The following is a 26,411-nucleotide window of genomic DNA, read 5'->3' on the forward strand; positions in this document are numbered from 1 at the left end:
TCAAGAGATAAATTCAGAATAGGGTCAAGAACAAGAGGGCTTCATATTTTTGGTAACTCTTCTTCTTAGATTGTTATTGTATCTGCCAAATTCTAGAATATGCTTACTTTTCTTTTTCTGATCTGCCCAAAATTCATGAATCCAGAAAACAATTACCCAATCATGTGTGTTTGTCTCCCTGCCTGTGTATGTGGGAAGCACACTAAAGGTGACTTTCATAAAAAAAAAAAAAAAAAAAATCAAATTATATTTTCATGAATGAGGACATCATTTTTAGCCTCAAGCCTTCATGTAGGAAAATAACCTGAAGAAGCTTATTTACTCCCTAGGTGACCCATTAACGGCCTCCTTCTAAGTTGCCCTGGGAAAATCAACTTTATTGTATGAGACTGTTTCCAGCAGTGTCTCAAATTATACTGACCTCCCCTGTACTATTTGGTGCCACTTTTTACTGCCCTCTGTATTGCTAATCAGCTATCTCTTTTTCCACTTTGGGGGAATTTCAAGTAGTTCGTGTGCCAGGAGCGATTTCTCTGAAGATGCTGCTATTTCAAATCTGCTACAGAACAGGTGGGTGAGAAGGATGGCAGAACAGGTTTAATCAGATCATTGTGCTTTGCTGACTCAGATGTTTTTCTGGTGACAAAATCACACTTTGAGGTTAGCACTGGGTATAGGAGGTGAAGACACCTAGAGCAGAAAGAGTTGGGAATAATTAAGTCAACAGGCAGGGTTTGAAAACTGCTCTTCAGGCAAATCACCATAGTCTATATGACAGGGACCAGGAGGGTCTCAGCTACTCAAGAGTAAGAACCATGATGTGGGAGAGACAGGCACGAGCCAAGAGGCATGCAGAGTATAAATAATGTTAGGATGCATATGAGATATTTAGATTTAGCTTTCGGTTCAGTTTAAGAGCACTGGTTGGTGGTGCAGTGGTTAAGAGCTCGACTGCTAACCAAAAGGTTGGCCGTTTGAATCTACCAGCCACTCCTTGGAAACCCTCTGGCGCAGTTCTACTCTGTCTTATAGGGTTACTACGATTTGACGGCAATGGAGTTTTTTTTTTTTTGGAGGGGGGTTCAGTTTAGTTTGGCAATAATTTGCTACTATTTGCCCCCATTCACTCCAGAGTTTGTAATGGTATTTGATCTTAATTGTGGAAGACAACTTCTACGTGGATCACATGAACAGAAGTATGCAATTAAGGCAGTGTTTGCCAAAGAAAGCAGGAATTGCATATCCCCCCGCCTCTGCCACTGACCATTTAATCCGTATTTATAGTAATTGACTGGGGAAAACAAATCTGAAGTGATTGCTGAGAACAAATACTCCCTCTAATTTACTGAATTGGAGCCCAATCTTCCTGAAATATTCAAAGAACATTAATATCTGAGTTAGGGTTATTCATTTGATCATTTGTACATTCATTATTTCATTAGACAATAAAACCCTTCTTCAGTTTTTATTATATTTCTGACATTGTGATGGGTGCTGGGGATACAGAGGAAAAAGAAAAGACTCTTCCTTCTTGAGTCACTGGTGAACTGGGCTGTAAAAAATGGCACAGTATTTCAAGATTGATGGGGCAAGATATTTATGTGGAGTGGGTGGTTTGAACAAAAGGAGAAAAGAAAGTTTCAGAGATGGTGAGGGGACAGATTTGGCTGAAGATGGGGTGAGATAGTGCTGGGGACAAAATATAGGGCCCTCGAATATCATGGTTGTTCTTTAGTCAATATGGAGTCATTGATGATTTTGATAGGAGAGAGAGATAACTAGTGTTTTTTTGGTATATTAATCTGTTGTATAACGAGTTGGGGTGGGCAGAGACTGGGAGCTGGGAAAACTTTGAATTTTGTAGGACCCTCGTGTTCCCTGTGTCTGGCTGGCTATGCCTCAGTACTGTACCATTTTGAAGTTCTCATGCAGTGGTTCATTCTGTGATATTTATTTCTGTGTCTTTTCCCTGGCCATTCGAATCCCACCCCATTCTGACCAGATTCCAGATAACCTACGGAAAATTTCAATTTTCTTTTTTCTTACTCAAACTCCAAGATAACTGATGATCTTTTCCTCGTCTTCTGGGCTTTCTCTTTATTCATTCGATGGAGACATATTCAAATAGATAAAGGGACAGCGATAGGTAGAAATCATTTTATGAATCTGCTTAAAAACCTAACTGAAGTTTTTATATGCTAAATCTAGCAACTCTGGTAGTGTCACATACTTTGTTTAGGATATGCTGTCTTTTCGGTACTCTTATTAAGTTTTATTGGGGATTTTGAATTTGAGGACTGGCTCCTTTTATCATTTTGGAAAATTCTCAGTCATTGTTTCTTCAACTATTGTCTCTGTCTCATTTTCTCTCTTCTTCTATAACTCCAGTTAGATTTATGTTAGACTTTCTCACTCTTTGCTCCATGTCTCTCAGTCTATTTTTCTACATTTTCCAACTCTGCCTATTTCATGTTTTCAGATCTAATTTCTAACTCAACCAATTTTATTTTCAGCTGTATCACCTGTGCTGTCAATTTTCTTGCTCTCTATTGAGTTCTAAGTTTTATTTTCAAATTCTAAAAATCTTATTTAGTTTCTTTTTGAGACTGTTTCTTCAGTCCTCATAGTTTCTTTTTCTCTGCTCATATTTCATATTTCCACCTTTCTATTAGACTTATTAAACATTGTTATTTAATTCTTTGTCTGATGATTCCAATATCTTAAGACTTTGAAGGTTTCTTTCTGTTCTCTCCCTCTCTTTCTCTTCTACTTGTTTTCTTTATGGTTCTTAGTTTTTTTTTTTTTTTGTCTATTTAGTGTTAACTTATGAGCTTCTTTATTTCTTCCTTGAAACTTTAACTGTGGGAATTCTTTGAGGCATTGGGTGAAGATCAGCTCTTCTGGTCTCATTGCGCAGGAGGAAGTTGTTCATGGAGGCAATTAGCCACACATTTCATATCCTCCTTCTATTCCTGACTCTCCTTCTTGCTCTGTTGCTCCAGGTGAATAGATAGCAATTGTTGTGCCTTGAATGTCCACTTGTAAGCTTTTCGGATCCCAGGCATGAATCAACAAACTAGGAGGTAGAACAGAAGCACTAAACACATTATTAGGCCAATTACCTGGGATGTCCAATGGAGCCATGACCCTAAATCTCCAAATCAAGGAATCAAATCCCGTGAGGTGTTTGGTTGTACATAAGCAGCCTCAACGGCTACTTGTTTTTACTTTTTGGGTTTGTGTGTGTGTTGTTTTAAATATATCTATCACACAACTTTTGCCAATTCAGCTTTTTACAGCTGTAGAACTTATTGACAGCAATTAAAATAATCAGCTATACAACCCTAACCTTCATCAATGTGATTTTTTCCATCACCGTTAACCCTCATTTCCCCACCTCCGTCTAGCTCCTGGTAACCACTAATAAACTTTGGTCTGTACATTTGCCTTTTCTTTTTCCTACAAGTGAGGTCATACAGTATTTGTCCTTTTGTGATTGGCTTGTTTTGCTCAACATAATGTCTTCAAGCTCCATTCGTACTGTACCATGTATGGAGACTTCATTTCTCCTACAGGCTAAGTAGTATTCCATTGTATGCATGTACCACCTTTGTTTATCCACTCACCTGCTGATGGGCATTGTCGTATTTATCTATTGCGCTATAACAGAAATACCACAAATGGATGGGTTTAACAAACAGAAGTTTATTCTCTCACAGTCTAGGAAGCTAGAAGTCTGAATCCTGGATCCAAGGATGTGCTATTCTCCTGGCTCTTGTTTCTTGGTGGTGTGAGTTTGGTCCCCGTATCTTCCAGCTCACTTGTCTCTTTTATTCTCAAAAGAGATTGGTTTAAGATATAACCTAGTCTTGTATATTGCGTCCTGCCTCTTTAACATAACTGCCTCTAATTCTGCCTTATTAATATCGTAGCGGTAGGATTTACAATACACAGGAAAATCACATCAGATAACAAAATGGTGAACAATCACACAGTACAGGGAATTGTTGCCTAGCCAAGTTGACATATATTTTGGGGGGACACAATTCAATCTAAGACAGTCATTTAGGTTGTTTCCACTTTTTAGCTATAGTGAGTAGTGCTGCAATGAACTTTGGTGTACAAGCTTCTTTTTGAGTCTTCAGTTTCAAGTCTTTTGGCTATATAGCTAGGAGTGGAATTGCCGGGTCATCTGATAGTTCTATTTTTAGTTTTTGAGGAACTACCATACTGTTCTCCACATAGGCTGTGCCGTTTTGCATTCCCACCAGCAATGGATGAGAGTTCCAGATTCCCCACATTCTCACCAACATTTGTGGCTTTTTTTTTTTTAATCTTAGCCATCTTAATGGGAGGGAAATGGTATGTTGCTACGTCTTTGATTTGCATCTCCCTGATGGCTAATGAAGCTGAGGATCTTTTCAAATGTCTCTTAGCCATTTCAATCTCCTCTTTGGTGAAATGTCTATTCAAGTCCTTTGCCCATTTTATGGTAGGATTATTTGTCTTTTTGTTGTTTAGTTGTCAAAGTTTTATATATGTTTTGGTTACTGGATTCTTATCAGATATATTGTTTTTGAGGATATTCTGTCAGTAGTTAGGTTGTCTTTTCATTTTTTTGGTAAAGTCTTTTGATAAACAAAAGTTTAAAATTTTTATGAGGTCTCATTTATTTATTTTATCTTTTGCTGTTTTTGTTTTTTTATTATATTAGGCAATCCATTGTTAAAAAGCTAGGTCTGACAGCCTTGCCCTTGCATTTTCTTCTAATAATTTTATGGTTTTAATTTCCATATTTATGTCCTTAATCCATTTTGAATTTGAGTTTGTGAACAGTGTGAGGCATGGGTCATATTTGATATTTTGCATGTGAAAATCCAATTTTCCCAACACCATTTATTTAAGAGATTCTTCTTTCCCCATCAGATGGACTTAGCACCCTTATCAAAAATCAGTTGACTATAGATATGTGGGTTTATTTCTGGACTGTCAGTTCTATTCCATTGGTCTATGTGTCTATTTTTATACTAGTACCAGGCTGTTTTGATTACTGTAGCTGTATAACCAAAAAACCAAAAATTAAACTCGTTGCCATGGAGTCGATTCTGACTCATAGTGACCCTATAGGACAGAGAAGAATTGCCCCATATGGATTCCACGGAGCATCTGGTGGATTCGAACTGCCGACCTTTTGGTTAGCAGCTATATCTTTTAACCACTATGCTACCAGGGTTTCTGAGTGAGAATAGGTCTCTTTAAAAAGAGAAAGGAAATTGCAGAGTAAATTTGATGAAAGAAAGAAAATATCAAAAATCAACCAGTCAAATAAAATGTCACATTCATTTACCCACCTATTAACCCATGCTTCTATGCATAGAACCATTTAACCATCCAATGATCTACTCAACAATATTTATTGAGTGTTTTCTATCCACTAGAAACATTGCTGAACACAAATATCTTCTGTGTTGGTAAACATTTTTGCGGGGTCCCTGGGACATTCTGGATGTTCAGTGGCTAGAAAACAAGCTACATTTTTCTTTTCTTTTTTTATTTGAACAGTTGTATTAATTTCTGAGAACTCCAGCATGCTAACTGAAAACTTAGATCCACTTTCACATTCTTTAGGACTAGTCCTGGATGTAAAATTTGGAAATCAGATTAGTTTTTGATTTCCTTCACATGGGGAATCCTATCTGAAATATGTATAGGGTGGCCTGAAACGAACCTCACTAAACTGATTCCTAAACCATCATTGGACTGCCTAGATTGTCTTTAGACTAATTCTTAATCCCAGAAACCACGTCAAAATACTTGCAACAGGGAGAAAGAAACGTCAACCTCCAAACTCTCTGACATTTTGATGTCCCTGTGGACCAGGAGAAGCGACAATTTATTGCCATATTATATATAGTACCTTCGTTTTCCTTTCATCACCAAACTCTATTGATATTTTCACTTGAGGTGGTTCCTTGACACCAGAGGAAATTCCATTGTGAAATTTTCACAGAGTTAGTAAAACAAGGAGGGGAATTTGTTGGAAGATGGGGTGAGATTTGGGACTGTGGTTTTATGGCCTTTGTCAAAAAAGATTCAAGTACCTGTATGGTAGAGCTTTTACTGATTGAAAAAGAGATAATTGTTAAATTTCAAAATTGGCATATTTTCTTTCTTACCTGGACCTTTAGTTAGTAAGCCCCAGGACGTTTCTGTGAATTCCCTTTCTTGTATGTGTTCATTTAAGTTAGGCTTCAAGAGACATACTTGTGAAAGTTTGGAGGGCAGAAGAGAAGCAGCAGCGATTTTTGTAGCTCACACATGTTGTTACTTATCTGCTGGCTCATCTCATTGGTGAAAGGCAGTGGATGGACCTGCAACTGTGCCACCTTCCTTGGGATCCTCCTTTAGCTTCTCTAACTCCTGGCCTGGGTGTGTGTTTAGCTCCTTGATGAAGGGCTTTGGCTTCTGCAGAACACCCACACCATCAAGGATGGAGTCAGTGAGAACTTACATAGGTTTCAGTCTGTTCTTGCAGGCTCTAGCTCTTGCTAGTGGGTTCCAATTTATTCTTTCTCTCCCCCACTTTGTATCCACCTTCCTTCCTGACTGCCTGTCATGTGGATTTCAAGTTACAGGATCAGATATGGAGAGAACAGCTTTACAGATACTACTGAAGAAGCTTCCATGAATATGTAAAGTCAAATCTTTGAAACAAATACCTTTTGTAAATTATTGCCTAGTAATTCTGCTTCTGTAATGGAACTCTGCCTGATATATCCAGTAATGCAAATTTATTTCTCTTGTTCTTTCAGGGAAATTTGGATTCTAAAGTGAATGAAACCATGAGGGAAGAAAATCACTCAGTGGTGTCTGAGTTTGTGTTGGTAGGACTCACCAGTTCTTTGGAGATACAACTTGTCCTCTTTCTAGTTTTCTCTGTGTTCTATGTAGCAGGTATTTTAGGAAACCTTCTCATTGTGCTCACAGTGGTCTCTGACTCCCAGTTGCACTCCCCGATGTACTTCTTGCTGGCCAACCTCTCCTTTATTGATATGTGGGTTTCCTCCAGTGTAGTTCCAAAGATGATTTCTGATGTTTTCAAAGAGAGAAAAGTAATCTCTTTCCAAGGCTGTATTGCTCAGATGTTCTTCATTCATGTTGTTGTGGGAACTGAGATGGTGCTGCTCATAATCATGGCCCTTGATCGATATGTTGCTATATGTAGGCCTCTCCACTACCTGATCATCATGAACTTCCAAACTTGCATTTTACTCTTGGTGGCTGCCTGGATCATTGGAATCATCCACTCTCTGATCCAACTAGTATTTGTTGTAAATCTGCCATTTTGTGACCACAATGAAATGGATAGCTTTTACTGTGATCTTCCTCGATTTATTAAGCTTGCCTGCACAGACACCTACAGATTGGAGCTCATGGTTTCTGCTGACAGTGGGTTCATCTCATTGGGAACTTTTTTCATTTTGATTATCTCCTACATCTTCATCTTGATCACTGTTTGGCAACATTCTTCCAGTGGCTTGTCTAAGGCCCTGTCTACACTTTCAGCTCACATCACAGTGGTGGTCTTATTTTTTGGTCCATGCATCTTTGTGTATTTGTGGCCATTTCCCATGGTGCCAGTGGATAAATTCCTCGGCATTTTTTATGTAGTTATCACTCCATTTATGAATCCTGCCATCTACACTTTTAGGAACAAAGAGATGAAGGTGGCAATGAGGAGACGATTAATTCAGATCTTGAGTTTTAGGGAGCTATTTTAAGTGCTATTGATATCAACAAAGACAAGCCACTCTAACATTCCCTACCCATACTTCCAAAAAGCCCATTGCTGTTGAGTCAATTCTGACTCATAATGACCCTACAGGAAAGGGTAGAACTGCCCCATAGGGTTTCCGAGGAGTACCTGGTGGATTCAAACTGCCAACTTTTTGGTTAGCAGCTGTAGCAATTAACCACTATGCCACCAGTGTTTCTGCCCATACTACAGACATGTATTAATGTATGTCAGTTTCTCCCTTTTTCTTGTCCTTCCTTGATAAAGAGGGTTGTAGATTGGTCTACTATGTCTCTTTCCCTCTTCTGCATTCAGGAGAGTGTCCTTCCTTGTCAGATTGATTTTTGTCATTCAGAAGATGGTGCTTTGGAGTTATTTGCAACTATTAGAGGTAGAGGATTTTGGTTAGGGGAGACTCTGGGCTGCGACATGTGGAGCAACTCTAATGTGTGAAAACAAGATAAAAAAGGGATTTTAAAGGCACATTGTTATTCCTACATCTTGTTCCTCAATATATATTTCAATTCAATAAATGACTGTAAATAGCTAAAGTTATTTTGAAATTATTTTTGATACCTGGCTGCAATTTTCTGATCACAGCAATGAATGTGAAATTGGATCACTGGGTTATGGTTTCACAAGCATTTCAGGTTGTGTGTATGATAACTATGAATTAAACTTTATAATTACTACAATTCTTTCAAAAGCTATTTTCCTGTGCTGCTGGAGGACTTGAACAAAGGGAGATGAGTAAGTGGCAAATGATATATTTAATTATCCTGTTCCAACTGGTGCTAATCCTTGCCCTAATTATAATGAAATAGTGTTTCCTCAGAGTTAGGTTAATTCCTTTCTTTTCCAGACCATCAGGGGCAGATTACCAAATTAGCAAAGATGTGGTGAAACCCGTGTTAAATTGTTCGCTACAGATCAAGAAGTAAGCACAAGTAAAGCCATGCTTACCTTGTTGACTGGGTAATCCCCCCCGTAAAAAAAAAAAAAAAAATCCCCCCCTGTCAGGGACTGTAAATTTGAAAAGAAGCTTTGGTCCTGTAGTAAGGTGCTGTGGGGTTGGGAGAGAGGTAGATGCCAGTCATACCTACAAAAAGAATCTTTGATGTGGTAAAAAAAAAAAAAAATGTGAAATTGGTCACTGCAGATGATCTTGTAAGCAAGGTAAGCACAATGCTTACCTTGAGTTTTGGCTAATCTGTCCCTATTTACAGTGACATGGTTACAAGCACTTGAGTCAGGCTACTCACTTTGAGTTTCAGTTTGGTTTTTCCTGACTCTCAAATTGCTTAACTTCTGTATGTTAAAGTTCCATCATCTGTAAAACAAGGACAGTAGGTTAAACCATCTGACATTCCTGACATTTGACTTACAAAAATGGCTGGTCCTTATTGTTCAAATGTGTCTTCTTCATACGTGTGCAAGGATCAAGTGAATTGACATTTGTAAAATACTTTATTCAATTCTTGGTCTGTGGTATTATATAAGCACCTTAAACAAAATGGAATAAAACGTGAAACCACTTCTCAGTTTTAATGACCTTCTCCCATGCTTTCTACAGATTGTTCCTTTCACTTCTAACTCCAATCATTTGTCCTTGATCTAGAACTTGTTGCTTTCCTAATAAGACTACAGGATTCTTCAACAATTTTAAATGATAAAATTCCTCAAATATAAAAAAAAACCCAAAAAACCCAGTGCTGTCGAGTTGATTCTGACTCATAGCGACCCTATAGGACAGACTAGAACTGTCCCCATACAGTTTCCAAGGAGCACCTGGCGGATTCGAACTGCCAACTCTTTGGTTAGCAGCCATAGCACTTAATTACTACACCACCAGGGTGTCCTCCTCAAATATAGAGACTTCAGATTGTCACAATTCAATTTACTTTCTATATTTTCTTTGCCCTTTCTTCTCATATTTCAACTGTCTGCTTGTATGTTATAACAATTTTATGAAGTTTATTTTGGCTATGTATTAGTGCTTTTCAATGTGCTGGAAGAAATTACCAAGCTTGTAGCTTACAGAAAATGAAATATGTAGTAATACAGTTAGAAAAAAAAAAAAAGTATTGAATACTCATGTTCTCATTTCTGTTCCAGCCACTGTGGAAAACTATGCTAGAAGTATACAATCTGACTTTAGGAATGGACCGTGGATCCCTGAGGTGAGCAGTCACTGCAAGTAAGTTAGAGGGGTGGTAAAGTGCGTAGATTCAAGAAAATGTGTGAGTAGAGGGGATTTGTGAATAGTACTGAATGGGGCTGGAACCCACTCTGCCCAGTCTTCTGAGGCAACAGGTGTCCTAGAAAGAGAGTAGTTCATGGAAAGCACTGGAGGCTAAGAGCAGGTTGATACCACACATCACAGCATGAATAGGGAATGGACAACTAGGCTACCTTATTGCCTAACAAGGATCCACAAAGCCTGACAAGATCTGACTCTGCCAATCTTACTGACCGTTTTCATTCCACTCTCTTCCCTGCTCACTGGTCAGCCATTTTAAACTTTCAGTTACTTGAATACACCAAGCTCACGACCTCTCAAGACCTGTATACTGGCCCTTCCCTCTAAATGCAGAACAGTTTGCCTGGATATTTGCAGGGCTGACTCTTTCTCATTATTCAGGTATGTCACCTTCAAGAGAAGAATTTCTATCTAAAGATGTTCCCTCTTGCCTTCCTATCCCAGCCATTCTCTATCATACTTCAAATAGGGATAAGTTATAATAGTTTCACAACTCTTATCTCTATTTGAAAGATTATTTAGGGTTGTTTTATTAACTCTTTTTACTTCTCTCCACAGGAATAAAGCAAGGACGATGATTTCTTGTTAATTGCAACTAGAGGGATACCTGGTACAGTGGGAAGTCAAAAACAATATATATATATTTTTATTAACTTTTATTGAGCTTCAAGTGAACGTTTACAAATCAAGTCAAACTGTCCCATATAAGTTTATATACACCTTACTCCGTACACCCACTTGCTCTCCCCCTAATGAGTCAGCCCTTCCAGTCTCTTGTGACAATTTTGCCAGCTTCCAACTCTCTCTTTCCTCCCATCCCCCCTCCAGACAGGAGATGCCAACACAGTCTCAAGTGTCCACCTGATACAAATAGCTCACTCTTCATCAGCATCTCTCTCCTACCCACTGTCCAGTCCCTTTCATGTCTGATGAGTTGTCTTCGGGAATGGTTCTTGTCCTGTGCCAACAGAAGGTTTGGGGACCATGACCGCCGGGATTCCTCTAGTCTCAGTCAGACCATTAAGTATGGCCTTTTTGCGAGAATTTGGGGTCTGCATCCCACTGATCTCCTGCTCCCTCAGGGGTTCTCTATTGTGCTCCCTGTCAGGGCAGTCATAGGTAGTGGCCGGGCACCATCTAGTTCTTTTGGTCTCAGGATGATGTAGGTCTCTGGTTCATGTGGCCCTTTCTGTCTCTTGGGCTTTTAGTTATCGTGTGACCTTGGTGTTCTTCATTCTCCTTTGCTCCAGGTGGGTTGAGACCAATTGATGCATCTTAGATGTCCACTTGTTAGCATTTAAGACCCCGGATGCCACATTTCAAAGTGGGATGCAGAATGTTTTCATAATAGAATTATTTTGCCAATTGACTTAGAAGTCCCCTTAAACCATGGTCGCCAAACCCCCGCCCTTGCTCTGCTGACTTTTGAAGCATTCATTTTATCCCGGAAACTTCTTTGCTTTTGGTCCAATCCAGTTGAGCTGACCTTCCATGTATTGAGTATTGTCCTTCCCTTCACGTAAAGCAGTTCTTAATACTAACTAATCAGTAAATAACCCTCTCCCACCCTCCCTCCCTCCCCTGCCCGTAACCACAAAAGTATGTGTTCTTCTCAGTTTATAGTATTTCTCAAGATCTTATAATAGTGGTCTTATACAATATTTGTCCTTTTGCCTCTGACTAATTTCTCTCGGCATAATGCCTTCCAGATTCCTCCATGTTACGAAATGTTTCACAGATTCTTCACTGTTCTTTATCGATGCGTAGTATTCCATTGTGTGAATATACCACAATTTATTTAACCATTCATCCGTTGATGGGCACCTTGGTTGCTTCCAACTTTTTGCTATTGTAAACAGAGCTGCAATAAACATGGGTGTGCATATATCTGTTCGTGTGAAGGCTCTTGTATCTCTAGGGTATATTCCGAGGAGTGGGATTTCTGGGTTGTATGGTAGTTCTATTTCTAACTGTTTAAGATAACGCCAGATAGATTTCCAAAGTGCTTGTACCATTTGACATTCCCACCAGCAGTGTATAAGAGTTCCAATCTCTCCGCAGCTTCTGCAACATTTCTTATTTTGTGTTTTTTGGATTAATGCCAGCCTTGTTGGAGTGAGATGGAATCTCATCATAGTTTTAATTTGCATTTCTCTAATGGCTAATGATCGAGAGCATTTTCTCATGTATCTGTTAGCTGCCTGAATATCTTCTTTAGTGAAGTGCGTGTTCATATCCTTTGCCCACTTCTTGTTTGGGCTGTTTGTCTTTTTGTGGTTGAGTTTTGACAGAATCATGTAGATTTTAGAGATCAGGCACTGGTCGGAGATGTCATGGCTGAAAATTCTTTCCCGGTCTGTAGGTGGTCTTTTTACTTTTTTGGTGAAGTCTTTAGATGAGCATAGGTGTTTGATTTTTTGGAGGCCCCAGTTATCTGGTTTCGCTTTTTCATTTTTGGTAATGTTTTGTATTCTGTTTATGCCTTCTATTAGGGCTCCTAAGGTTGTCCCTATTTTTTCTTCCATGATCGTTATCGTTTTAGTCTTTATGTTTAGGTCTTTGATCCACTTGGAGTTACTTTTCACACATGGTGGGAGGTATGGGTCCTGTTTCATTTTTTTTGCAAATGGATATCCAGTTATGCCAGCACCATTTGTTAAAAAGACTATCTTTTCCCCAATTAACTCACATGGGCCTTTGTCAAATATCAGCTCCTCATATGTGGATGGATTTATATCTGGGTTCTCAATTCTGTTCCATTGGTCTATGTGCCTGTTGTTGTACCAGTACCAGGCTGTTTTGACTACTGTGGCTGTATAATAGGTTCTAAAATCAGGTAGAGTGAGGCCTCCCACTTTCTTCTTTTTCAGTAATGCTTTACTTCTCTGAGACTTCTTTCCCTTCCATATGAAGTTGGTGATTTGTTTCTCCAACACATTAAAAAATGACATTGGAATTTGGATCGGAAGTGCATTGTATGTATAGATGGCTTTTGGTAGACTAGACATTTTTACAATGTTAAGTCTTTCTATCCATGAGCAAGGTTTGTTTTTCCACTTAAGTAGGTCCTTTTTTTTAGTTTCTTGCACTAGTACTTTGTAGTGTTGTTTATATAGGTCTTTTACATCTTTGGTAAGATTTATTCCTAAGTATTTTATCTTCTTGGGGGCTACCATGAATGGTATTGATTTGGTTATTTCCTCTTCGATGTTCTTTTTGTTGATGTGGAGGAATCCAAGTGATTTTTGTATGTTTATCTTATAACCTGAGACTCTGCCAAACTCTTCTATTAGTTTCTGGAGGATTCCTTAGGGTTTTCTGTGTATAAGATCATGTCATCTGCAAATAGAGATAATTTTACTTCCTCCTTGCCAATCCGGTTGCCCTTTATTTCTTTGTCTAGCCTAATTGCTCTGGCTAGGACTGCTAACACAATGTTGAATAAGAGCGGTGATAAAGGGCATGCTTGTCTGGTTCCCGTTCTCAAGGGAAATGCTTTCAGGCTCTCTGCATTTAGAGTGATGTTGGCTGTTGGCTTTTTCCCTTTATTATGTTGAGGAATTTTCCTTCAATTCCTATTTTGCTGAGAGTTTTTATCATGAATGGGTCTTGGACTTTGTCAAATACCTTTTCTGCATCAATTGATAAGATCATGTGGTTTTTGTCTTTTGTTTTATTTATATGGTGGATTACATTAATGGTTTTTCTAATATTAAACCAGCCTTGCATACCTGGTAAAAATCCCACTTGGTCATGGTGGATTAATTTTTTGATATGTTGTTGAATTCTATTGGCTAGAATTTTATTGAGGATTTTTGCGCCTATGTTCATGAGGGTTATAGGTCTGTAATTTTCTTTTTTTGTGATGTCTTTACCTGGTTTTGGTATCAGGGAAATGGTGGCTTCGTAGAATGAATCGGGTAGTATTCCGTTATTTTCTATGCTTTGAAATACCTTTAGTAGTAGTGGTGTTAACTCTTCTCTGAAAGTTTGGTAGAACTCTGCAGTAAAGCCATCCGGGCCAGGGCTTTTTTTTGTTGCGAGTTTTTTGATTACCTTTTCAATCTCTTTTTTTCTTATGGGTCTATTTAGTTGTTCTACTTCTGAATGTGTTAGTTTAGGTAGGTAGTGTTTGCCAGGATTTCATCCATTTCTTCTAGGTTTGCAAATTTGTTAGAGTACAATTTTTCGTAATAATCTGATATGACTCTTTTAATTTCAGTTGGGTCTGTTGTGATGTGGCCCATCTTGTTTCTTATTCGGGTTATTTGTTTCCTTTCCTGTATTTCTTTAGTCAGTCTAGCCAATGGTTTATCAATTTTGTTAAGTTTTTCGAAGAACCAGCTTTTGGCTTTGTTAATTCTTTCAATTGTTTTTCTGTTCTCTAATTCATTTAGTTCAGCTCTAATTTTTATTATTTGTTTTCTACTGGTGCCTGATGGATTCTTCTGTTTCTCACTTTCTGTTTGTTCAAGTTGTAGGGACAGTTTTCTGTGTTTTGGCTCCTTCTTCTTTTTGTAAGTGTGCATTTATTGATATAAATTGGCCTCTGAGCACTGGTTTTGCTGTGTCCCAGAGGTTTTGATAGGAAGTATTTTCATTCTCGTTGCATTCTACGAATTTCTTTATTCCCTCCTTAATGTCTTCTCTAACCCAGTCTTTTTTCAGGAGGGTATTGTTCAGTTTCCAAGTATTTGATTTCTTTTCCCTGATTTTTCTGTTATTGATTTCCACTTTTATGGCTTTGTGGTCTGAGAAGATGCTTTGTAATATTTCAATGTTTTGGATTCTGCAAAGGTTTCTTTTATGACCTAATGTGTGGTCTATTCTAGAGAATGTTCCATGTGTGCTAGAAAAAAAATATACTTTGCAGCAGTTGGTTGGAGACTTCTGTATAAGTCAATGAGGTCAAGTTGGTTGATTGTTGTAAGTAGGTCTTCCGTGTCTCTTTTGAGCTTCTTACTGGATGTCCTGTCCTTCTCCGAAAGTGGTGTGTTGAAGTCTCCTACTATAATTGTGGAGGTGTCTATTTCACTTTTCAGTTCTGTTAAAATTTGATTTATGTATCTTGCAGCCCTGTCGTTGGGTGCGTAAATATTTAATATGGTTATGTCTTCCTGGTCAATTGTCCCTTTTATCATTATATAGTGTCCTTCTTTATCCTTTGTGGTGGATTTAAGTTTAAAGTCTATTTTGTCAGAAATTAATATTGCTACTCCTCTTCTTTTTTGCTTATTGTTTGCTTGATATATTTTTTTCCATCCTTTGAGTTTCAGTTTGTTTGTGTCTCTAAGTCTAAGGTGTGTCTCTTGTAGGGAGCATATAGACGGATCATGTTTCTTTATCCAATCTGAGACTCTCTGTCTCTTTATTGGTGCATTTAGTCCATTTACATTCAGCGTAATTATAGATAAGTATGTGTTTAGTATTGTCATTTTGATGCCTTTTCATGTGTGTTGTTGACAATTTCAATTTTCCACTTTTTCGTGCTGAGACATTTTTCTTTGTAAATTGTGTGTTCTTCATTTTCATAGTATTTGACTTTTTGTTTGCTGATTCGTTGCATTTTTCTTGGGTTTTATTTTGAGTTACGGAGTTGTTATACAAAAATTATTTGTGTTTGAAAAAAATCAGTGATAAATGAAATCTGAGAGGAAGAATGAAGCAACTCTTTCTTCATGAATCTCAGGGGATAGAAAGGAATGGGAAAATCTGGCAGATTTAGCATAAAATGTTAAAATAAACTTTCTCAGAATTAAGAGACTACTGGGGTCTAAATTATATTTATTGGTTCATTCGGATAAGTACAAGGAAGGAGAAAAAAAAACTCTGAACATAATTTCTCTCAAATCTCTGAAACTTTTGATATTTTTTTTCCTGCATTTAAAAAATTATATTATTTAAAATAGAATCAAATTCTCCTGCAATCTCCTTGGCCATCTAAGTGTCATATATAAGTCTTTTCATACTGTAAATATACTTTCAGTGTGTAGTTCTTTGTGACTGTATGGTAGTCTATATTATAGATGTAACTGTATTACTTTAAGCAATACTTCATTACTGGACATTTATTTCCAAGTTTTAGTTATAAACATTCCTGGTATGAAAACTCTTGCTATATCTCCTTTTTGATAAACAGCTTTCATTACTTTCTCATGAAAACTTAATAGAAATGAAATTGCTAGGTCAAAATATATTTTCAAGCTTGATTAAATATTGCAAAACTGCTCTTAGAATGGTTGAGCCAACTTAAGATTCCAACTCTGTGATCATTAAGGTTATGTATCATCTTGGCTGGGCCATGATCCTCAGTGGTTTTGCAGATATTATGTTATCCTTTTCCATTTTGTGATCTGATGCGAGCAGCCGATCAGTTGAAAGGGGAGTTTCTTTGGGGGTGTGGCCTGCATCTGATGTATATGGATGTTCTGGTTAAGCTCACCCTCTCTTGATCAATCTTCTGATTGGTGGTCCTCTGACCTCCAATTCTTGGGACGTGAGTCAGAAGCTTGCTGGATGACCTGCATATTTTTCGATTCACCAGCTGCTGCAGCTCCGTGAGCCAGTAGCCTGCCATCTGACCTGTAGTTTTGGGGTTTATCAGCCCCTGCAACCATGTGAATCTGGAGAAGCCTCCAGCCTGATGCCTGACTCATGGATTTGAGACTTGCCAGCCTTGACAATTCTGTGGGCCCTATCTTCGAAATTAATCTCTCTCTCTCTATTTATATATATATACGCTTCACTGGTTTCACTCTGCTGGAGAACCCAGACTAAACATTTGGTACTGAGAGTGGTTCTAGAGGAACAAAATAGTAAGGATGAGTCTTCTGAATTGGTTTTCAAATTTGGCTAGTCTTATAGGCACTGATGACTTTGCTTTCAGTAGTAAAGAGGACACTGTTAATCCATGGCATGAAGTGGTGATTGGAATAAGCAAAATATCATTATCAACGGATCAAATATTTGTGAGAGACGAGGCTCTGGGTGATTGCATATGTGATAGTTCTCTACAATTTTCTCAGAATAAGAAGTATAAAGAAGCTGATTGGTTGGTGTTACTTTCGGTAGACAAAGTAGGGAAAGAAAAGGAGGAGCTCAAAGTTCCAGAGTCACAGCTCAAGTGCTGCATACAAGATCTGAAATTTGCCATTTTTGCCCTGAAAGAAAGCTTTGTTTCTTGTAGTAACAGAGCTGATATTGCCGAAAACCAAACCCAGAGTTGTAACATAAGAGTGCCTGAATTATATCGCCAGTTGAATTCCCAGCCTCAAATGTTGTCTGAAGTTAAAGTGAGTGCATTGATTGGGAAGAAATGGAATCCTGAACCTATAGACAGGGGACATATATGGGCAGATAATCTGGAAGCTGGGGACACTGAGCCCCTTAATTCGATTGAATCACTCCTGCAAACAGAACCAGTCCTCTTACTCCCATCTGAAGAGATTACTTCATCTTTGCATGCTAAGGAAACGCTGGTGGCTTAGTGGTTAAGTGCTACAGCTGCTAACCAAAGGGTCGGCAGTTTGAAACTGCCAGGTGCTCCTTGGAAACTCTATGGGGCAGTTCTACTCTGTCCTTTAGGGTCCCTATGAGTCAGAGTCAACTCAACGGCACTGGGTTTGGTTTTTTGGTTTGGTATGCTAAACCACCCTCCTCAGTAAAATCATTATCCCTTCCATCCCCAACTGAAGAGATTAACCCATCCGTGCCTGAAGAGTCTTTGTCTGAGTCATTGCCTGGTGTGGCACCTGAGGAGTTGCCTGGTGCATCACTGAGGCAGATGCCTTAGAAGGCAATGCTGAATGTCCCCAGAACTCATCCCCGCCACCCAATTTTGCTTCTAGACTTATAACTAGACTTAAGTCCCAGGGAGCCTCAAGAGGTAAAATCCTAAATGTGACTCAGGAGGAGATACACTACACTTCAAAAGAATGGCTTGATTTTTCTAATATATACAACCTGAAACCTGGTGGAATATATGTGGGAATGGCTATTAAGGGTGTGGGATAATGATACAAGGAACATAAAGTTGGATCGGTCTGATTTTATTGATATGGGCCCATTAAGCACAGATTCTGCATTCAGTCTTTCACCTTAAGAGGTTAGAAAAGGATCTAATAGTTTATTTCGTTGCCTCACTGAAGCATGGATTAAGTGGTAGCCTACCCTAAATCAGGTTGAAATGCCAGATCTGCCTTGGTATACTTTATAAGAAGGTGTCCAAAAATTTAAGGAAATTGGCATGTTGGAGTGAATTTATCAATTTGGAGACACAGACACACCCATGGTGTGCCCAGAGGACACACCTTTTACCACAACTGTAAGGAACACATTTGTGAAGGGAGACCCAGCTCCCTGCTGTGATTGCTATTTCGTGTAAGTCAGATTTGACAATGGGAAATACCCTGACTGATTAAGACACCTAAGTACAATGAGACTTATTGAACCCCATGCTGGGGAGGGGGGAGGAAATCGATGGCACTTACTTGAGAAAGACAAGGTGGGTGTGGTTACTGTAATGAACATCAGAAGCAAAGCAGTAATCGGAACACTCTGGCTCATATAGACTTATGGCATTGGCTACGTAGTTAAGGTGTTCCTGGAAGTGAAGTAGATGGGAAATCTACTAAATATTTACTTCCTCTGTACAAGTGGGAGAATTCTAGGTCAAGTGAATGGCAATCTAACCCAAATTGCCAGAATAGCGAGTAAAGCCCTCATCAGTTCCGAAATACGAGTGCATTTACAAACACAGAACCCCTTGAATAAAAGGGAAGCCAAGTCCCCTCGAGGAAGGACCTCAGTACACTGCCAAAATTTTATACTGTTAATCTTTCTACCAGCCTTCCCCAAAGTGATCTACAGCCTTTTATGAGGGGGCTGCTCATTGGGGAAAAGCAAATAATCAGACTTTTTTGGGATTACTGGACACTGGCTCTGAACTGACACTTATTCCAAGAGATCCAAAATGTCACGGTCGCCAACCAGAGTAGGGGCATATAGAGATCAGCTTCTTAATGGAGTCACAGGTCCATCTCACAGTGGGTCTGGTAGGTACTTGAACCAATCCTGTAGTGATTTACTCAGTTCCGGAATACATAATTGGAATAGACATACTTAGCAACTGGCAGAATCCCCACACTGGATCTCTGACACGTGGAGTAAGGGCTATTACAGTAGGAAAAGCCAAGTGGAAGCCTTAGGTCTGCCCCACCTAGGAAAATAGTAAACCAATACCGCATTCCTGCAGGGATTGTAGAGATTATCGTCACTGTCAAGGACGTGAAGGATGCAGGGATGGTGAGTCCTACTACATCCCCATTCAAGCCACTTATTTGGCCTGTGCAAGAAACAGATGGATCTTGGAGAATGAAGGTGGGTTATGGTAAACTTAATCAGGTGGTGACTCCAACTGCAACTGCTGTTCCAGACGTGATTTCATTGCTTCAGCAAATTGATACGTATCCTGGTATTGGGTATGCAGCTATTGATCTGGCCAGTGCCTTTTTTCTCCATTCTGGTTTTGAAGGAACACAATAAGTAGTTTGCATGGGTTCAGCAATATGGACTCCCACTCACCAAGGCTGACTTGGCTACAGCCACTGCTGAGTGCCCAATCTGCCAACAGCAGAGACTAACACTGAGTTCCCGATGTGGCACCATTCCTCAAGGTGATGAGTCAGAAACCTGGTTGCCGGTCAATTACATTGGAGCACATCCATCATGGAAAGGGCAGCATTTTGTTCTTACTAGAATAGACACTTACTCTGGATACGGATTTGCCTTCCACTTATTCAATGCATCTTCTGTAACTACCATCCATGGACTTACAGAATACCTTACCTACCACCAGGGTATCCCACACAGCATCACCTCAGATCAAGGGACTCACTTCACAGCAAATGAAGTGTGGAAATGGCCCTGTGCTCATGGAATTTGCTGGTCTTATCATGTTCCCCATCAACCTGGAGCAGCTGGCTTGTTAGAATGGTGGAATGGCCTCACAAAGACATAATTACAGTGCTAACTAGGTGGCAACATTTTGCATGGTTGGGGCAATGTTCTCCTGGAGGCTGTATATGCCCTAAGCTCACATCCAATCTATATTGCTGTTTCTCCCACAGCCAGGATTCATGGGTCCAGGAATCAAGGGGTGGAAATGGAAGTGGCGCCACTCACAATTCTCCATAGTGAACTGCTTTCAAAATTTTTGCTTCCCGTTTTTTTTTTTTTTCTTGTCCTTGCAGCCGTATGCTTTGAGGGTCTAGAAGTCTCAGGTCCAAAGTGAGGAATGCTCCCACCAGAAGCGACAACACTGATTCCATTGAACTGGAAGTTAAGAATGCCAACTGGCCACTTTGGACTCCTCATGCCTCTGGATCAACAGGCAAAGAATAGGGTCACTGTAGAGACTGGTGTAATTGATCTGGATTACCAAGGAGAATTTTGTTTGATATTATGTAACGGAGATAAAGGAGCGTATGCCTGGAATACAGGAGATCCCTTAGGACATCTCTTAGACTAGCCCTGTGATTAAAGTCAATGGAAAACTACAGAACTCAATTTCGACATGAAAAAAAAAAAATTTTTTTTTTGGCACTAATGGCCCAAACCCTTCGCAGTGAAGGTTTGGGTCATTCCACCAGGCAAAGAACCACAACCAGCTGAGGTGCTTGCTGAGGACAAAGGGAACATGCAATGGATGGTGGGAAAAGGTAGTTCTAAACATTAGCTATGACCATGTGATCAATTGCAGAAAAGAGGGATGTAATTGCTTTTAGTATTTCTTCCTTGTTTTGTTGTGTGTGTGTGTGTAAATATATATATATATGCATATAGCAAATATCTTTGTTTTCTTCCTTTCCTTATTCCATTACTTATTATAAAACATAAGTGTACAAGCCCCGCAGTGGTCCTGATCCCCAAGGTGCCTTCGACCCCCGTGGAGCCCTCGATCTCCCCGGCGCCCCCGGCCCCCGGAGTGACCCCCATCCCCGCAGCCCGCAGACTCCGCCGGCCTGGGCCCGAGCAAAGCGCTTCCTCCAGCTAGCTGCTCCGCCCCCTGCTCTGCTGGGAGGAGGCCTCCGGGACAGCGGTGCCACCAGGGCCTTCTCCAAAAGGATCCTCAAGTGGAGGCTTGTGGGGGAGGGCTACAGCAGCCAGCTGCCCGCAGACAAACAGAGGTACATCTTCAGACTGGCCTTCCGGATGTGGAGTGAGGTGATGCCGCTGGCCTTCCAGGAGGACCTGACCGGCCCCGCTGTCCAGGTTGACATCAAGCTGGGCTTTGGAAGAGGCCGCCACCTGGGGTGTCCGCGGGTTTTCGATGGGAGCGGCCAGGAGTTTGCCGACGCCTGGCGCCTAGGCGATGTTCACTTTGACGACGATGAGCACTTCACCCCTCCCGCCAGTGACACCGGCATCAGCCTTCTCAAAGTGGCCGTCCATGAAATTGGCCATGTCCTGGGCTTGCCTCACACCTACAGGACAGGATCAGTAATGCAGCTGAATTATATTCCCCAGGAGCCTGCATTTGAGCTGGACTGGTCAGACAGAAAAGCCATTCAAAAGCTATATGGTACCTGTGAAGGCTCATTCGATACTGCATTTGACTGGATTCTCAAAGAGAGAGACCAATACGGAGAACTGATGGTGAGGTTTAGCACGTATTTTTTCCGCAACAGCTGGTACTGGCTTTATGAAAATTGAAAAACAGGACACGCTCTGGGGATCCTATCCACATCCCCATGGGCTGGCACGGGATCCCAGCACAGAACATCGATGCTTTTGTCCACATTTGGACGTGGAGAAGAGATGAACGCTATTTTTTTGAAGGTAAAGAGTCTGTGGGGGGCCCGATTTCTGTTTTCAGCAAATGCACTCAGAATAAATGTTTGGAGCCCCTAAAACAAAAAAAAAAAACACACAAAAAAACATAAGTGTAAACGGGGCTAGTGTGCTTTTGGTTGCATGCATGTTAGTTGTATGATGTTAGGTGCCAGTATGGTTTTTTTTAATCGTCTTTATGTAGAGATTATGTGTGCTTTAAGGAGATGTGTGCAGGTGCCAAGATGACAAGGGATGGACTATGATGGTTAAGGGTATGTGTCAACTTGGCTAGATCATATTTCTCAGTGGTTTGACAGATATTATGTAATTTTCCTCCATTTCGTGATCAGATGTGAGCAGCCAATCATTTGAAAGGGGAGTTTCCTTGGGAATGTAGCCTGCATTCAATACATATGGATATTCTGGTTAAGCTCACCTTCTCTCCATCCTGCATCTTACTTGACATCCTCTGAACTCCAGTTCTTGGGATATGAGCCAGCACCCTGCCATCTGACCTGCAGATTTTGGGATTCACCAGCTCCCTCAACCCTGTGAGCCTGCAGCCTGACCTGCCAATTTTGGGTTCATCAGCCCCTGCAACCACCTGACTCAGGAGAAGCCTCCAGCCTGATGCCTGACCAATGAATTTGGGACTTGTCAGCCTTTAAAACTGTGAGCCATTTCTTTGAAATAATCTCTCTCTGTATATATTTATGTATGTACATGCTTCACTGGTTTTGCTCCTCTAAAGTACCCAGCCCGAGGCAAGAACCAACAGTGAATTAGAGCATTAGTTGCCTCCACCTTTTGAATAATGAGTATATAACTTATTTTAATATTTGCAAATGTGAAAGTAAAATGTTATCTCACTGATCTAACTTAAAAAAACTTTCCTTTTTGTTATGAAATATTTGATACTTCAAAATATGTAACATATATTTGAATTAAAAAGCATAACAAACACTGCTGAGCCAATCCATCATTGAAGGTATTCTCCCATCTGCTATTCCTTTACTTTGCCTTCCACCCAGAAGTAACCACTATCTTGGATTTTGTGTTTCTACTTTTTTTTTTGCATTTTTGAAAACGAGTTTTATTATTTAATATAAGTCCATAAATAATATGTTCTATAATTTCGCTCATTTGTAAAGATTATATACATAGTTTCATTCTGTATGATCACTTTTGGTATTTGCTTCTTTTCCTCAACATTGTGTTTCTAACATTTGTTCAGGTTGTTGTACATGTACTTTATTCATTGTACTTCTGTTTAATATTCCATTGTGAGAATATACCACAATTTATTAATTCTCCTGAGATGGCTATTTTGCAGATTTTCCCCCTAACATGTCAGTATACATTCTTGTACGTGTCTCCTGATGTTCATGTTCTAGAGTTTTTTCTAGATGATATTCCCGAGAGTAACATTGCTGGGACACAGGGAATGACAACTTTCCACTTTATATAATAATGTTAAATTATTTCCAGCATGGTTGTATTTGCATTGATTTATATTTCTAGTGATTTCTCCATTCTTGCCAATGCTCTCCAGTATCAGATTTATTAATTTTGCCAAACTACTGAATATAAAATGGTATTTCATTGTAGTTCTAATTTGCATTTCCCTCATTTTTTTAAACTTAATTTTATTTTTTGTTGTTGTTGAGAATATACACAGCAAAACATACACTAATCCAGCAGTTTCTACATGTACCATTTAGTGACATTGATTACATTCTTTGAGTTGTATAACCATTCTCACCCTCCCTTTCCGAGTTGTTCCTCCTCCATTAACATAAATCACTGCCCCTAAATTTTTTATTTAATCTTTCAAGTTGGTGTTGTGAAACTGGTCCCATATAGATCTTAAAAAAGCATAAGGCTCAAGGCAGACATTTTATTTCCCTCATTATTCATAATTTTTTTTCATTATTAAGAATGATGTTGCCGTAGATTTTTGGTAGATACCTTTTTTGGGCTAAGGAAATTCCCTTGTATACCTTATGTCATGGATTGAATTGTGTCCCCTCAAAATGTGTGTCAGCTTGGCTAGGTCATGATTCCCAGTATTGTATGATTGTCCATTTTGTCATCTGATGTGATTTTCCTATGTGTTGTAAATCCTACCTCCAACATGTTAATGAGGTAGGATTAGAGACAGTTATGTTAATGAGGCAGGACTCAATCTACAGGATTAGGTTGTATTTTCAGTCCATCTCTTTTGAGATATAAAAGAGCGAAGCGAGCAGAGAGACAGGAGGACCTCATGCCACCCAGATAGTAGTGCCAGGAGCAGAGTAAGTTCTTTGGACCTGAGGTCACTATGCTGAGAAGCTCCTTCACTTCCACCAAGGGAAGATTGATGACAAGGATCTTCCCCTAGAGGTGACAGAGAGAGAAAGCCTTCCTCTGGAGCTGGTGCCCTGAATTCAGACTTCTAGCCTACTAGTCTGTGAGAGAATATACTTGTTTGTTAAAGTCATCCACTTGTGGTATTTCTGTTATAGCAGCACTAGATTACTAAGACAACTTATTAGCTATTTTATTTTTCTTTTAAATCATGAATGGGTGCTGGATTTTATCAAATGATTTTAGTTTGCATTTATGGGATGATCATATTTCTTTCTTTAATCGGTTTCCTGAGGACTACCATAACAATATATCCCAAAGTGGGTGGTTATATCTCACAATTCTGGAGGTTGGAAGTCCTAATCAACACGTAAGCTAGGCCATCTTCCCTCTGAGGGTCCATGCTTCCCCACTAAGGAAAGATCTTTTCTCCTTTTTTTCCAGTTTCTGGTAGCCACAGTTGTCCCTTGGCCTGTAGATGCATTTTCACATGGCTATACTGTTTACACTGTACTCCCTTCGTCTGTTTCTGTGTGTCTCTTTTCCTATTTTATAAGACATGACTCAGATTGAATTAGTACCCATTATACTCTAGTATGTCCTCATGTTAACTGCTAACATCTTCAAAGACTCTATTTCCAAGCCAGTCATGTTCATGGGTACCAGGGAATTTTGACCTCGGCATATCTTTAAAAAAAAAAAAGGGGGACATAATTCAATCCATAACATATATTTACTTACATTAATACATCTTCAAATTTTAAATCAATCTTAAACTAGAATAAACTCAAAACCTGTTGTATACATGTGAATACACACATAACACACACTACTGCATAAAGTTTGGTAATATTTTAGTTGGGATTTTTATATATTTTCATGATTGAGACTGGCCTATACTTTTCCTTTCCCATACTATCTTTGGGTAATTTTGGAATCGAATTTACACTGGCCTCACAGAAAAAATTGAGAAACATATATGTATTTTTTGTTACTGGAAAGAGTTTACATAAGATTAGAACTATCTGTTTCTTGAATGTTTCCTAGAACTGTTTAGTAAAACTACCTGAGCCTGGTTTTCTCTTGGTGAAAATATTTCTAATTGTTCATTCAGTTTCTTTAATGTTATAGGTTTTGCCAGAATTTCTACTTTTTTTTTCTTGAGTGAATTTTGATAAACCATATATTTTTAGGAATATCTCTAGGAATTTCACCTTAGTATTAAAATGCATTGAAATGAAGTTTTTAAAAAATAGCATTTTCTTCATTTCTTTTTTAAAACACCTGCTATATCATGTAGATATAGTCCCCCCTTTTTTTTTCTCACTCTTCCTCTGTCTGTCTCTCATGTGGCTGTATAATTTTGTTTTGCTTGATCAATTTAACCAGAGAATTGTCTGGTTAGTTAGTTTTTTCAAAGGACCAATATCTGGTTTTGTTGGTCTTCTCTATTTTATATTTTTTCTGCGTCTTTGATTTCTGCTCTTATCTATTTTGCTTTCTTTGAATTTATTCTGTTCTTTTTCTAACTCCTTAAATTTGAAACATAGATTTTTTTGGTTTCCTTCTTTTCTCATATATGTATTTCTATTGAAGTACTTGTAGGTTTTCATAACCCAGAAGCTCAGTTCTAAGTATTTTAAAAATTTTCACAAATTATTTATTGAAATAGGAATTATTTAGAAGACTTAAAATTTACAAATATATGGGAATTTTAAAAATTTATCTCTTTTATAAAGTTTTAACGTGTTAGTACTGTGGTCAGAAATCCAAGTCCATACACTGTGATCAGAAATTGAGGTCTACATTATACTGATTCTAAGAAATATGTTAGGACTTACTATATGCTCTGTTCTTGGTCAGTTTCTGTATTGCTGTGTGTTTGTGAAAAAAAGAATATTCTCTAATTTTTGGGTTCAGTGTTCCATTTATTTCAATTAGAACATGATCACTGTGTTGTTCAAATCTTCTATAGCATAGCTATTTTTCTTTTTTCTGTTTGACCTACATAAGTGGTTGTTTTAGTTATCTAGTGCTGCTGTAACAGAGATACCACAAGTAGATGGTTTGGCAAAGAGAAATTTATTTTTTCACAGTCTAGGAGGCTAGAAGTCCAAATTCAGGGTTCGAGCTCCAGGGGAGGGCTTTCTATCTTTGTCAGCTCTGGGGGAAAGT

At 39.1% G+C, this 26,411-nt stretch overlaps 2 protein-coding genes across 2 annotated transcripts; both read left to right on the forward strand.

Moving 5' to 3' along the window:
- Nucleotides 1-6,842: 6,842 nt before the first annotated feature.
- On the forward strand, nt 6,843-7,815 carry LOC100653874 (olfactory receptor 4F6-like). The gene has a single exon (XM_003418626.3). The coding sequence runs from the start codon at nt 6,843-6,845 to the stop codon at nt 7,779-7,781; it is 939 nt and encodes a 312-aa protein (XP_003418674.1). The 3' UTR covers nt 7,782-7,815.
- An 11,612-nt stretch (nt 7,816-19,427) lies between these two features.
- LOC100662042 (matrix metalloproteinase-21-like) lies at nt 19,428-24,610 on the forward strand. Its single transcript, XM_064291965.1, is given in 4 exon segments — nt 19,428-19,534; nt 20,969-21,762; nt 21,765-21,894; nt 24,571-24,610. Coding segments are annotated over 4 exon segments (1,071 nt in total).
- Nucleotides 24,611-26,411: the final 1,801 nt, after the last annotated feature.

The sequence above is a fragment of the Loxodonta africana genome, chromosome 10 (assembly GCF_030014295.1).
Source record: "Loxodonta africana isolate mLoxAfr1 chromosome 10, mLoxAfr1.hap2, whole genome shotgun sequence".
In the NCBI taxonomy this organism is placed as follows: Eukaryota; Metazoa; Chordata; class Mammalia; order Proboscidea; family Elephantidae; genus Loxodonta; species Loxodonta africana.